Consider the following 13989-nt stretch of genomic DNA (forward strand, 5'->3'; position numbering starts at 1 on the left):
ATAATGTGTATGTCGTTATGCTTCATGGTGTTCCATAAGTCTCTTAAATTATCCTCACTCTTTTTTTATTATTTTTTCCTTTTTGGTCCTCAGATTGTGTAATTTCCAGTAACCTGTCTTCAAATTCACTATTTATTTTTCCTACTTGATCTAGTTTACTATTGAACCCCTCTATTGAATTTTTCATTTCAGTTACAGTATTCTTCAGCTCTATTATTTCTATTCGGTACTTTTTAAATACTTCTTATCTCTTTATTGAAATTGTCAGTTTGTTCTTACATTACTCCCCTGACCTCAGTAAGCATCTCCATGATCATTATTTTGAATTCTCTGTCAGGTAAATCACATATCTCCACTTCACTGAGGTTAGTTTCTGGATATTCATCTTGTTCTTCTATTTAGAACATATTCCTCTATTTCTTCATTTTCCTTGACTCTCTGTGTTGGTTTCTGCACATTAGATAAAATAACTATCTGTATTAGTCCATTTTCATACTGCTATAAAAAACTTCCCAAGACTGGGTGACTTATAAAGGAAAGAGGTTTGATTGACTCAAAGTTCAGCATGGATGGGTAGGCCTCAGGAAACTTAGAATCATGGCTGAAGGTGAAGGGGAGGCAACGCGTATTCTTCACAAGGCAGCTGGAAGGAGAAGTGCCAAGCAAAGGGGGAGGAGCCCCTTACAAAACCATCAGATCTCCTGAGAACTCACTCACTATCACAAGAACAGCATGAGGGAAACTGCCCCCATGATTCAGTTACCTCCACCTCGCCTCTCCCTTGACATGGGAATTACAAGGATTATACTTCAAGGTGAGATTTGGCTGGGGACACAAAGCCTGACCATATCACTATCTCTTTCAGTCTTGTCCGACTGGCCTCGTGTAGGAGAAGGCTCTCACCTATCTGTCTGACCAGAGATTTTAAGGTACCTCTCAAGTCTTTGTGTTTGTCCAGACCTCTATTCTGTTTTTGGTGCCCCCCTGGAGTTTATGTCATATCATTTCAGTATTCTGAGACCAGTAAAGCAAGAGCCAGACTCTGTACGTGTAGCTGGAAACGTTGGAGTGTTGGGTGTGTGTTTCAGCTACTTCTATCTTTTGGTAAACCTGAATACAGGTGTTTATCTCCCATTCTTTCTGCACTAAGCTGAGGAGAAAATCTGTGGCAAATGCCTTTACTAACATTCAGGTTGTGCCTTCTGATCCTGGGGAAATAGTTGTTGGAAGCGTGCCTATTATATGTTCACCTCTTCATTTTCTATGGTCTCAGCCCACCCAGGAATGCGAAGCTCCATCAACTTCAAGAGCTAGGTCATTAAGGAGACAGATCCCAGGGTTGGAGCCATAGAAGTTGTGGCACTCAGTCCATGGCCAAGCTCCTTCCTGGAAGAATGAGTAGACCTGGATTTATTTATCGGGTGAGCCAGAGGCAAGTTTCATGAAGTTCCCTTGCTAAAGCTGTAATAGGGCTATTGTTTGTTTGCTCCATGATCTCCATGGTGCAAGTTTGTTAGCTGTTAGGTCATCAAGTAGCCACTGGAAGTATACTATAAGCCCCTTCTGGAGAGAAAATGGGAACTAGATGTTCCCTCCCCTTTTCTCAATTGTTCCAAAGGAGCATAGCCCTGGAACTGTTTGTGCACCGATTTAAAACTACCTCTTTGTTCTGTGATCTAGAAAGACTCACACATGGCCGGGCGCAGTGGCTCATGCCTGTAATCCCAACACTTTGGGAGGTCAAGGCAGGCGGATCATTTGAGGTCAGGAGTTCAAGATCAGCCTGACCAACATGGTGAAACCCCGTCTCTACTAAAAATGCAAAAAAAAAATAGCTGGACATGGTGGTGAATGCCTGTAATCCCAGCTACTGGGGTGGGTGCTAAGGCAGGAAAATCACTTGAACCTGGAGGCAGAGGTTGCAGTGAGCTGAGATTGCACCACTGTACTCCACTGTACTCCATCCTGGGTGACACAGAAAGATTCTGTCTCAAAAAAAAAAGAAGACTCATATATGCCTTGTCCCTTCTGCTCCCAGACTTAAAAGGTTTAGGATGGAGACCTTTGGGAGGTAACTGAAAAGTTGGGGCACTTGATGCATGCCAAAAACCCCTTCCAAAGAGAAACAGGAAGCTGCTTTATATATAGAGAGAGAGATGAGGGCTTGCTATGTTGCCCAAGCTGGTCTTGAACTCCAGGCCTCAAGTGAACCTCCTGCCTCAGCCTCCCAAAGTGGTGGAATTACAAGTATGAGCCACTGCGCCTGGCTTTTTTTTTTTTTTTTTTTTTTTTGAGACGGAGTCTCCCTCTATTGCCCAGGCTGTAGTGCAGTGGCGCGATCCTGGCTCACTGCAACCTCTGCCTCCCAGGTTTAAGCAATTCTCTTGCCTCAGCCTCCCAAGTAGCTGGAAGTATAGGCACCTGCCACTATGCCAGCTAATTTTTGTATTTTTGGTAGAGACGAAGTTTCACCACGTTGGCCAGGCTGGTCTCAAACTCCTGACCTCAGGTGATCCGCCCGCCTCAGCCTCCCAAAGTGCTGGGATTACAGGCATGAGGCACCACACCTGGATTTTTTTTTTTTTTTTAATGGGCGATGCATTTCTCTCTCTCCCTTCCTTCCTTCCTTCCTTCCTTCCTTCCTTCCTTCCTTCCTTCCTTCCTTCTTTCCTTCCATCCTTCCTTCCTTTCTCTCTCTCTCTCTCTCTCTCTCTCTTTCTCTCTGTCTCTCTCTCTCTTTCTTTATTCTTTTTTTTTTGGGACTCACTGTGTCACCCAAGCTGGAGTACAGTGGCCCACTGCAATCTTCGCTTCCCAGGCTCAAGCAATCCTCCCACCTCAGCCTCCCAAGTAGCTGGAACTACAGGCATGCGCCACCACACTGGGCTAATTTTTGTATTTTTTGTAGAGATAGGGTTTCACCATGTTGCCCAGGCTGGTCTTGAACTCCTGAGCTCAAGAGATCCGCCTGCCTCGGCCTCTCAAAGTGCTGGGATTACAGGCATGCGCCACTATGCCCTGCTGGGACCTGCATTTTTTAAAGCCCTTTCTGTGCACCACCCCTGGGGGATGAAGCCCCTAGAAGTACTTACATGCCCATATAAAGCTGCCACTTTTTTCCTGTGGTCTAGCTCCTCCCAGAGCTAGGAAGTTTAGGATGCAGTCCCTTGGGTTGAAGCTATGAAAGTTGGGGCAATTGATGTGTGGGCAAACTCCTTCCAGGGGGTATTCATATACGTGGGGGTATTGCTGGAGTGAGCTAGGGGAGAAGGGTTGGGAAGTGCCAGTCTGCTTCTCAGGCTGGCTGCAGGTTAATATTTGTCTGACCCTTTAACTCCCCAGTGCAAATTAGTTAGAAGCCACACCATCAAGTAGCTACTGGAAAAGTGTGTCCCTTCCAGGGAGAAACAGAAGCTGCATTTTAAAGTCCCTCTCTGCATTGATCGCAGGGAATGAAGCCCTTGGAAATACTTAAGTGCTGGTATAAAACTGTTGCTTTTTGGCCAGGCCCAGTGGCTCACACCTGTAATCCCAGCACTTTGGAAGGCCAAGATGGCGGATCACGAGGTCAGGAGTTCGAGAGCAGCCTGACCAACATGGTGAAACCCTGTCTCTACTAAAAATACAAAAATTAGCCGGGCGTGGTGGCGCACGCCTGTAATCCACCACGCCTGTAATCCCAGCTACTCAGGAGGCTGAAGCAGGAGAATCGCTTGAACCCAGGAGGTGGAGGTTGCAGTGAGCTGAGATCATGCCACTGCACTCCAGCCTGAGAAACAGAGCGAGACTCCGTCTCAAAAAACAAACAAACAAAAAAGTTGCTTTTTTCCTGTGGTCTGGAGAGACTTGTTCAGGTCTAATTCCTCCCACTCCCCAAGTTGGTGAATTAACAGCCAAACCGTGGGACATTTAGAGTTAGGGCAGTACGTGTGAGGTTTAATGCCATCTCTCCACAGGGAGAAGCTGGATGTTGGGCTTTCTTTCCCACTTTTATGGTGCAGTGCTTGAGGTGAGATCTGTGCCTGAGTGTGCCTCAGCTTTTCCTATCCATTCGGTGTGGATGTTTCCTTAATTGCTCAATGGGTAGGAGTCTCTCAGCTGGCTCTCAGAGGAATTCCCTCTGGCTTTCTGTCAGAGGCAAAGGGGTATTTATTTGGTATGTTCATGGGTAGAGGGTCAGGAGCTTCCTAGTCCACCATGTTGGTGACATCACTCACAAATATTCCTTAGATTTTTGAAATTTTTGGTTAGTTTTAAGAGTTCTAGAAAAGCTGTTTACTTTTTTTTTTTTTGAGACGGAGTCTCACTTTGTCACCCAGATGAAGTGCAGTGACATGATCCCGGCTCACCGTAACCTGTGCCTCCCGGGTTCAAGCAATTCTCTTGCCTCAGCCTCCCAGGTAGCTGAGATTACAGGCATCTGCCACCATGCCTGGCTAATTTTTGTATTTCTAGTAGAGACGGGGTTTCACCATGTTGGCCAGGGTGGTCTCAAACTCCTGATCTCAGGTGATCTTCCCGCCTTGGCCTCCCAAAGTGCTGGGATTACAGGCATGAGCCACCGCACTCAGCTAAAAAAGTTGATTTTGACCATTTTTGCCAGTGTTTTTCTTGCTTTTATGGAGGAATGAATTTTCAAACGTCCTTATTCTGCCCTTCTAAAAGTGCTTCTTCAGATGACTTCTATTTTAAGAAATAGAAAGCTTTAAACAATATTGGCTGCTCATAAAAAATCATCTTTGAGTATAGCATTTGAGTATAAGTCTACTTTTAACATGAAGAAACAAAAGTTATTTTTTATTTCCTGTGTGTTTTCCCCTGACAGCAGAGTTTAGGTCCTTACCCAAACTGAATGTGAATTTCACTTCTCAAAAAGCATGTTATTTTTCTTTTTTTTTTTTTTTTTAATTTTCCTGTTGTGCTGACTCATGTCACAGTCTTGAGTCATGGTATAACATAAAACAATAGGATTCTTTACCTATAAAGAAATTAGAATTCCTAATGACAAGGTTGTTGTAAAATACAGTTTTCTTACACAGCCAAGATGAAGGCCTTTCCCAGAGAACACTTTTTTCTGTTGTCCTCCAAGATCAGGTCCTAATTCAGAATAATATAACTATCAAGGCATTTCTTTTTTAACAGCAAAATCATCTTACACTTCCCAGACAGCTACTGGATTACACCAAAAATTCTCTCCCACACAGCATAACACTCATAAGGAAAGAAGGATACAAGGAGGGATGCTAAAAATAATTAGGTATAATTGGCATGCTCCATATTTTTAAAATTAGTTTATCAGTATTATAAGAGCTGCCTTGTCCATCATGTCCACAAAGTGGAGAAAGATGTCAGACCAAAAAGAGGGGCTCATTCCTTCTAGATGATATTTTTTTGAGATAGGGTCTCACTGTCACCCAGGCTAGAGTATAGTGGCACAAACACTGCTCACTGCAGCCTTGACCTCTTGGGCTCAAGTGATCCTCCTGCCTTAGCCTCCCAAGTAGATGGGACTACAGGTGTGCACCACCATGCCCAGCTAATTATGTATTTTTTGTAGAGACGAGGTCTCACTATGTTGTCCAGGCTGTACAGGTGTGAACCACCACACCCAGCTAAGATGATTTTTATGCAAGGTAAAGTGTTGTGACTATGATTGTGGACCTTCCTGGAAGGATAAAAGTATACTCATATTCATGTGCAAGGCCTTACATGATGACTGTCAAATTTATGCCCATGTTGATTTTATTCCATAGTTTAACTTGTACTATTGGTAGCAATTGTAGTACACATGTTGCAAAATAGACTATAAGGCCCTCAAGATTTGTAAATACATTCATTATCTATATCACCTGCAGAGCTCAGCCCACTAGAGAAGACACAGAGAATTATCAAACATGAGTCAGGCTGGGCACGGTGGCTCACACCTGTAATCCTAACACTTTGAGAGCCCGAGGCGGGTGAATCACTTGAGGCCAGGAGTTCAAGACCAGCCTGGCCAACATGGTGAAATCCCATCTCTACCAAAAACACAAAAAAATTAGCCAGATGTGACAGCGTATGCCTATGGTCCCAGCTACTCAGGAGGCTGAGGCATGAGAATCGCTTGAACCTGGGAGGCGGAGAGTATAGTGAGCTGAGATCACACCACCGCACTCCAGCCTGGGTGTCAGAGCAAGACTCTGTCTAAAAATTAAGAAAAAAGTTAAATCGGTTGAGAAGACTAACCCTCCCTGTCCCTTTCTCCCTCCCCAGGTTCTAATAATAATAGGTTCTATGTAGCCATCATCTGAGACCTCATGAAATCTAGCAGTCACCAGTAGGTTTGTGCCGTTGTGTAGTACACCCCAGTGAATATTCTTCTTTCATTCTGATATTGAAAATGAATAGATTGGCCAGGCTGTTTGATACTCTCAACAACTGGTTTCCTTTTTTTTTTTTTTTTTTTTTTGAGACAGAGTCTCACTCTGACGTCCCTGGCTGGAGTGCAGTGGTATGATCACCACTCACTGTAGCCTCAACCTCCCTGGGCTCAAGCGATCCTCCCACCTCAGCCTCCCAAGTAGCTGAGACTACAGGAACATGCCACCACACCCAGCTCAACAGCTGGTTTCTATTCTCCCCTCTTGTTTGTCTAAACATACCTGCTATACTTTGCTGACAGGAAATAAACCCATGTATCTGATATCATCACTGTAAACTAACACTTGGTTGAGTCAACCTATCAGAGTCCTCAGACTAGGGATTTCTAGCAAAATTTCAGCCCTCAGGCAGAAGACTTCTCTGGGGGAAGATGCTAGCCCAAGAACATGTAACTAGAAAAGGAAGGAGTAAAGTTAATGAAAGAGATATGATTGTGGTTATTGTCTTGGTATTTTTGGTAATGTACTTCATGTTCCCTTTTCTTTAATTTTTTTGGGGGCTAGGCATATGATATAGCCTTTTTCTTTCCCCTGGCTCTGGTCTCTAACACTCAGTTTAGCAAACCTTACCTGTGCCAGCTGGAATAAACACTTTTTTAAAAAAAAGTCCTTGGTCAATGGGCCACCTCATAAACATCTCTAATGGTGTTATCTACATCTACACCAAGAATAGACTTGCTCCTTGACTGCCAAATCCCACCTTTCTTTTTTTTTTTTGGAGACAGGGTCCCACTGTGTCAACCCAGGCTGGAGTGCAGTGGTACAATCACCGCTCACTGCAGGCTCAACCTCCCCGGGCTCAGGAGATCCTCCCACCTCAGCCTCCCAAGTAGCTGAGACTAAGGCGGGCACCATCACACCCAGCTAATTTTTGCATTTTTTTTTCTAGAGACTGGGTTTCACCATGTTGCCCAGGCTGGTCTCAAACTCCTAAGCTCAAGCCATCCACCCTCTTCGGCCTCCCAAAGTGCTGAGGTTACAGGCGTGAGCTACCACACTCAGCCTCCAACCAATCTTTTAGAGACTGAGAATGGAGTTTGTCTCAGATGATAGATTTTTATGGAGACACATGCCAAATTTTTTAGAATACTTTCCCTCATGTGCACACCCCATAGAAACTCAGAATCATCCCCTCAGTAATTTTCATCCCCCGTCATGCCCATTTACAATTAATCCCTGTTCTCACTTCCAGCCCCAGGCAGCTACTACTCTACTTTCTGCCTCTATAAATTTTCCTTCCCTGCACATTTCATGTAAGTGAAATCATGCCACATGAAGCCTCTTAGGTCTGGCTTCTTTCACTTAGCATAATGTTTTTGAGGCTCTTCCACGACATAGCATGTGTCATCACGTTTCATTGCTGCAGTCTTCTACTGTATGGATTCACCACATTTTGTCTATCCACTCACCAGCTGCTAAAAGTTTAGGTTATTGCCAGGTGCGGTGGCACACGCCTGTAATCCTAGCACTTTGGGAGGCTGAGGCAGGCGTATCACCTGAGGTCAGGAGTTCGAGACCAGCCTGACCAACATGGTGAAACCCTGCCTCTACTAAAAATACAAAAATTAGCCGGGCGTGGTGGTGTGTGCCTGTAATCCCAGATACTTGGGAGGCTGAGGCAGGAGAATCGCTTGAATCCAGGAAGCGGAGGTTACAGTGAGCCAAGATCACGCCATTGCACTCCAGCCTGGGCAACAAGACCAAAATCCCATCTCAAAAAAAAAAAAAAAAAATATATATATATATATATATATATATATATATATATAGGTTATTGCCAGCTTGGGGCTATTATGTATAATGATACCTAATATCATGAATATTCATAATTAAGTTTTGTTATGTTCATTTTCATTTCTCCTTAGTAGATACTTGGAAGTGGAATTTTGGGTTGTATGGTAGTTTTACATTTAACTTTTTGAGAAACTGCCACACTGTTTTCCAAAGGGCTGTACCATTTTACATCCCCACCAGCACTGTGTGAGGGTTCACATCCTTGCCAACATTTGTTATTGCCTATCTTATTATTATTGCCATTCTAATAGGTATAAAATGGTATATCACTGGGGTTTTAATTTGCATTTTTCTAATGATTAATAATGTTGAGTATCTTTTCGTGTAACTACTCATAATTTGTGTATCTTCTTTTTTTTTTTTTTTTTTTTCTGAGATACAGTCTCGCTGTGTCACCCAGGCTAGAGTGCAGTGGCATGATCTCGGCTCGCTGCAATCTCCACCTCCCAGTTTCAAGCAATTCTCCTGCCTCAGCCTCCCGAGTAGCTGGGATTACAGGTGCACGCCACCACGTCCAGCTCAGTTTTGTATTTTTAGCAGAGACAGGGTTTTGCCATGTTGGCTAGGCTAATCTCGAACTCCTGACCTCAGGTGATCCGCCCAACTCGGCCTCCCAAAGAGCTGGGATTATAGGTGTGAGCCACTGCGCCTGGCCAGGCAATGTTCTTTAATTTATGTGTCTGTTTCTACATATGGAAAATGCAGACAGTAGTATCTACATGTCATTGGTATAAACAATTTAGGATAGTGCCTAGCAGATAATGCTTTGTGGGTATTAGCTGTTAGTGCCATATGGCTCTTGCTGCCACCCTTACCCTCTTCCCAGCAACCCATCCAAAACATGCTGGGTACAGCCATTCCCATCTCTTCTTTTGGAGAGCTGAGCACAGCACAGGAATCAACCCTGGGAGGCTTATGTTCAGTTTAAATGATAAAATCCTGAGCTAGGCTGGGCATGGTGTCTCACACTTGTAATCCCAGAACTTTGGGAGGCTGAGGTGAGTGGTTCACCTGAGGTTAGGAGTTCCAGACCAGCCTGGCCAACATGGCGAAACCCCATCTCTAATAAAAATACAAAAATTAGCCAGGCATGGTGGCCCACACCTATAGTCCCAGGTACTCAGGAGGCTGAGGCAGAATTGCTTGAACATGGGAGGCAGAGGTTGCAGTGAGCTGAGACTGCGCTGGGCGTGGTGGCTCACGGTTGTAATCCCAGTACTTTTGAAGTCTGAGATGAAAGGTTTGCTTCAGGCCAGGAGTTTGAGATCAGCCTGGACGACATACCAAGATCTCCTCTTTACAAAAAAAATGTAAAAATTAGCCAGAGGGCCAGGCACAGTGGCTCACGCCTGTAATCCCAGCACTTTGGGAGGCCAAGGCAGGTGGATCACTTGAGGTCGGGAGTTCGAGACCAGCCTGACCAACATGGAGAAACCCTGTCTCTACTAAAAATACAAAATTAGCTGGGCGTGGTGGCGCATGCCTATAATCCCAGCTACTCAGGAGGCTGAGGCAAGAGAATCACTTGAGCTTGGGAGGAGGAGGTTGCAGTGGGCCGAGATCATGCCATTGCACTCCAGCCTGGGCAACAAGAGCGAAACTCCATCTCAAAAAAAAAAAAAAAAAAAAAATATTAGCCAGGTGTGGTGGCACATGGTTGCAGTCCCAAGTTGAGAGGCTGAGGTGGGAGGATCACTTGGGCCCAGGAGGCAGATGTTGCAGTGAATCAAGATCATGCCACTGCACTCCAGCCTGGTGACAGAGTGAGACCCTGTCTCAAAACAAACAAACAAAAAATTCCTGGGTGAGACCCTGTCTCAAAACAAACAAATGAAAAATTCCTGGGCTTGGCTCTAGATTGGAGCTATAGTGAAAAATGAAATTGAGAGCTACGAATGTCTCCTAAGTTAGAAAAATAGTTAAGTATCAGGCTAGTTCATAGCAACTGTCAGAGTTAGGAATTGGCCCAGTCTCACTGGTTTCAATCAATGGGAATTGGAAAACAAAACAGTCACGTTCCCATTCATATCCAAATAATTCTCAAGACACATGTGCGGTGTCTGGTTTATTCAAAGTGGCTGTCAGAGGCCCCACCATGGAGCAGGAACCAAATAGTTGGGAGCTGTGGGGCTGAACAGGGCAGGGATTTCCAGGTATCAGAAGGTAAAAGGAGGTCAGCTGAGCAGCCACAGCAGCAGTAAGGCCAGGCTAAGCAGGAAAGGCCAGGCCGCCCAGGGCCCAGCCCCACTCATGGCTGCAGCATAGAACCTCGCCACCTCCTCATTGGGGTTGCCCTGGGCCGGGTCGAACCACATCTGGATGCAGCGGCCGCTCCCTCGGCTATAGTTGCTGACCTTGTAGGAGTGAGTCCAGATTTCATTGCACAGAACAGTGGGTGTGGGGAAGTAGAAATGGAAAGGTTGGCAGGCAGCTCCCACTGGGCACTTGTTAAACCCTGTAGAGAAGAGGGAAGACCTTTAGCCACTGGGCCCAGAACTATCTTGAGGTCTGCCAGCCTTACAACCCCAAATTGTCACATTCCAGTTCCACACCCACACACTTCCACTTCCAAATCCCTCCGTTCCTGCCCACCCCAGCCCTCACCTGAGGTCCAGTTCCAGCCCTTGTGCCAGTTGCTCTTGCAGGTGTAGGAGGTGCGACAATCTTCCCACCATTGCTCACAGTCCTCTTTGCACAGGGGCACGTTCAGTACCCGCTCTTTGCGCCAGCTCTGATCCACCTGAGTGATTTTGGTACAAAAGAAGGGCTCAGGTTCAAGAATCCCAGCAACTCAGCCCTGAATAGAACTGGAGCTGGGGTTGCAGCCTGCAGAGATGCCTGGAAAGCTCAGCTGCTCCGCTAGGTCTTGTACCTGCAGGAAGCCATGCATACCTGCTGAATCCAGGGCCCCAAGTTGGGGGAGCACTCGTAGAGGCAGGTGTCCTGGATAAAGTGCCGTTTGCAGGCAGGTGCCATCTCTCCGCAGTGGTTCCAGTTGAATCTATATAGGTAGGAAACATCCTTATGGGCTTCCTGGCTGGTGTTGGTAGAACAGCAGGCATTCTTCCTCCAGGGACGACACTGGATGGGGGAAGACAGAGGACTCAGTCCACAGCCAGCACAGCGAGAACAGCCAGAATATTCCACATGCAGTGACTCCCCTCTTAGTCCTTGATTCCCCAGCCCACTGGAAGTCACCCAGGAAAATACTTGCTGTTGGGACTTCTTTAGGGGAGAGGGCCGTCAGAGACAGTGGGAGCCCAGAAGGGAGCTCCTGCTGGAGTTGCAGTCATTACAAAATTTGTTAATTCAACCTTTACTGAGATCCTACTTACTGTCACCCAGGTACTTTTGTAGAAACTGGGGTTACAACAATGAACACATCACCTGATCATTGTATTGGACAAAAATTAAGCAGAGAAGGATGGGGACTTGCAGTGTAATAGTGCGGTCAGGTTTAAGCCTCACTGAGGTGACAAAGATTTGAAGGGAAAAAAAGCAATTTAAATTGTAACCCCAGGCTGGACGCAGTGGCTCACTCATGTAATCCCAGCACTTTGGGAGGCCAAGGCAGGTGGATCACCTGAGATCAGGAGTTTGAGACCAGCCTGGCCAACATGGTGAAACCCCGTCTCTACTAAAAATATAAAAATTAGGCCAGGCGCGGTGGCTCACGCCTGTAATCCCAGCACTTTGGGAGGCCGAGGCAGGTCACGAGGTCAAGACATCAAGACCATCCTGGCCAACATGGTGAAACCCCATCTCTACTAAAAATACAAAAAATTAGCCGGGTGTGGTGGTGGGCACCTGTAGCCCCAGCCACTCGGGAGGCTGAGGCAGGAGAATGGCATGAGCCCGGCAGGCGGAGCTCGCAGTGAGCCGAGATCATGCCACTGCACTCCAGCCTGGGCGACAGAGCGAGACTCCGTCTCAAAAAACAAACAAACAAAAAATTAGCCAAGTGTGGTGGCGGACACCGTAATCCCAGCTACTTGGGAGGTGTTTTGTCCCTGACTAGCTGCCTTACCCATTATCTGTTCGTGGAATTTCTGATACAAAAAAACAATGTATAGCCAATCAATTGTGGATGTTATTTTATTATAAATTATTGAGAAACAACTTAGGAACTTATCTTTTTCCTTAAAAACTAACTGCAAAATTCCGTTTTTGATGGCTGCAAAATTCAGGACAACTTGAAACTATGCTCCTGTGTGGCTATCCTCAAGCTTTCTGAATCTCATTACTTAAGGCTGACAAGCTAAATATTAAAATGTGGGCCGGGCACAGTGGCTCACATAATGCCTGTAATCCCAGCATTTTGGGAGGTGGAGGTGGGCAGATCACTTGAGGTCAAGAATGGAGACCAGCCTGGCCAACATGGCAAAACCCCATTTCTACTAAAAATACAAAAATTAGCTAGGCATGGTGGCAGGCGCCTGTAGTCCCAGCTACTCTGGAGGCTGAGGCAGGAGAATTGCTTGAACCTGGGAGATGGAGGTTGCAGTGAGCTGAGATTGCGCCACTGCACTCCAGCCTGGGCGACAGAGCAAGACTCCATCTCAATCAATCAATCAATCAATAAAATGTGCACTTAAGGCTGGGCGCAGTGGCTCACACCTGTAATCCCAGCACTTTTGGAGGCCGAGAGGGGCAGATCATGAGGTGAGGAGTTCGAGACCAGCCTGGCCAACATGGTGAAACCCCTGTCTCTACTAAAAATACAAACAAACAAACAAACAAAAAATTAGCTGGGCGTGGTGGCGTGTGCCTACTTGGGAGGCTGAGGCAGGAGAATCACTTGAACCTGGGAGGTGGAGGTTGCCGTGAGCTGAGATTGCGCCACTGCACTCCACCCTGGGCAACAAGAGCAAAACTCCATCTCAAGAAAAAAAAAAAAGAAATGCATATTACAAGTTTCTCTCCCTTTCCTCCCTCCCCTTCCTTCCTTCCTTCCTTCTTTCCTTCCTTCCTTCCTTTCCTTCCTTCCTTCCTTTCTTTTTTTCGTTCTTTCTTTCTTTTGACAGGGTCTCACTCTGTTTCCCAGGCTGGAGTGCAGTGGCAAGATCTACAATCTCTGCCTCCTGGGCTCAACTGACCCTCCCACCTCAGCCTCCTGAGTAGCTGGGACTGGAGGCATGTGCCACCACACCTGACTATTTTTTTTTTTTATTTTTTAGTAAAGATGGGGTTTTGCCATCTTGCCCAGGCTGGTCTCGAACTCCTGAGCTCAAGCGATCTGCCCACCTCGGCTTCCCACAGTGTTGGTATTACAGGTGTGAGCCGTAACACCCGGCCTACAAATTACTTTTCCTCTGCTTTTTCTTTAGTTATATCATCATGTTCAGGATATTAAAGGGGTGGTAGCAAAATAAATGTTATAGGGAGACTTCAGGTCCAATGTGGTCGAGAGACACAGCCCAGAATTTTGCGAGATGCATGAACCAAGATGCCTCAGGAAGGCGTATGGCTCATTTCTGTAATCCCACACTTTGGGAGGCCGAGGTGGGAGGATCACTTGAGTCCAGGAGTTTGAGACCAGCCTGGGCAACATATGGAGACCTCATCTCAGGGAAAAAAAAAAAAAAAAGAATGCTTTGCACCCAGCCTCATAATGTGAGAGACTCTCCCTTCTTGAGCTGTTTACGGCTGGCAGAAAAGAGGCCACTATGCACAGTGTGCAGTTTCTTCCCTCAGATCTTTGGAGGAGTCATTCCCAGTCTAAATCCCTAAATCAAGCAACCCCAGGATGGGTCTCTCCAACTTCATTTCCCAGGCT

At 46.0% G+C, this 13989-nt stretch overlaps 1 protein-coding gene and 1 long non-coding RNA gene across 4 annotated transcripts in view; one reads left to right on the top strand and one right to left on the bottom strand.

The window, feature by feature from the left end:
* Positions 1-13989, top strand: part of LOC115838610 — a 60476-nt gene that overhangs the window by 12721 nt on the left and 33766 nt on the right. The window lies entirely within an intron of this gene.
* The window catches only part of LOC100589102 (folate receptor alpha), a 28450-nt gene that overhangs the window by 11425 nt on the left and 3036 nt on the right, over positions 1-13989 (bottom strand). The window contains exons 3-5 of one of the 2 annotated variants that reach the window (XM_030829448.1): positions 11106-11294; positions 10818-10953; positions 10568-10668 (exon numbers count right to left, since the gene is read on the bottom strand). In XM_030829448.1, coding sequence (XP_030685308.1) covers positions 10568-10668; positions 10818-10953; positions 11106-11294 — 426 coding nt within the window. Of the gene's footprint in view, positions 1-10241; positions 10669-10817; positions 10954-11105; positions 11295-13989 lie in introns of those variants that run through there. The other variant, XM_030829449.1, reaches the window with a different exon arrangement.

This window comes from Nomascus leucogenys, chromosome 15, assembly GCF_006542625.1.
Source record: "Nomascus leucogenys isolate Asia chromosome 15, Asia_NLE_v1, whole genome shotgun sequence".
Classification (NCBI taxonomy): domain Eukaryota; kingdom Metazoa; phylum Chordata; class Mammalia; order Primates; family Hylobatidae; genus Nomascus; species Nomascus leucogenys.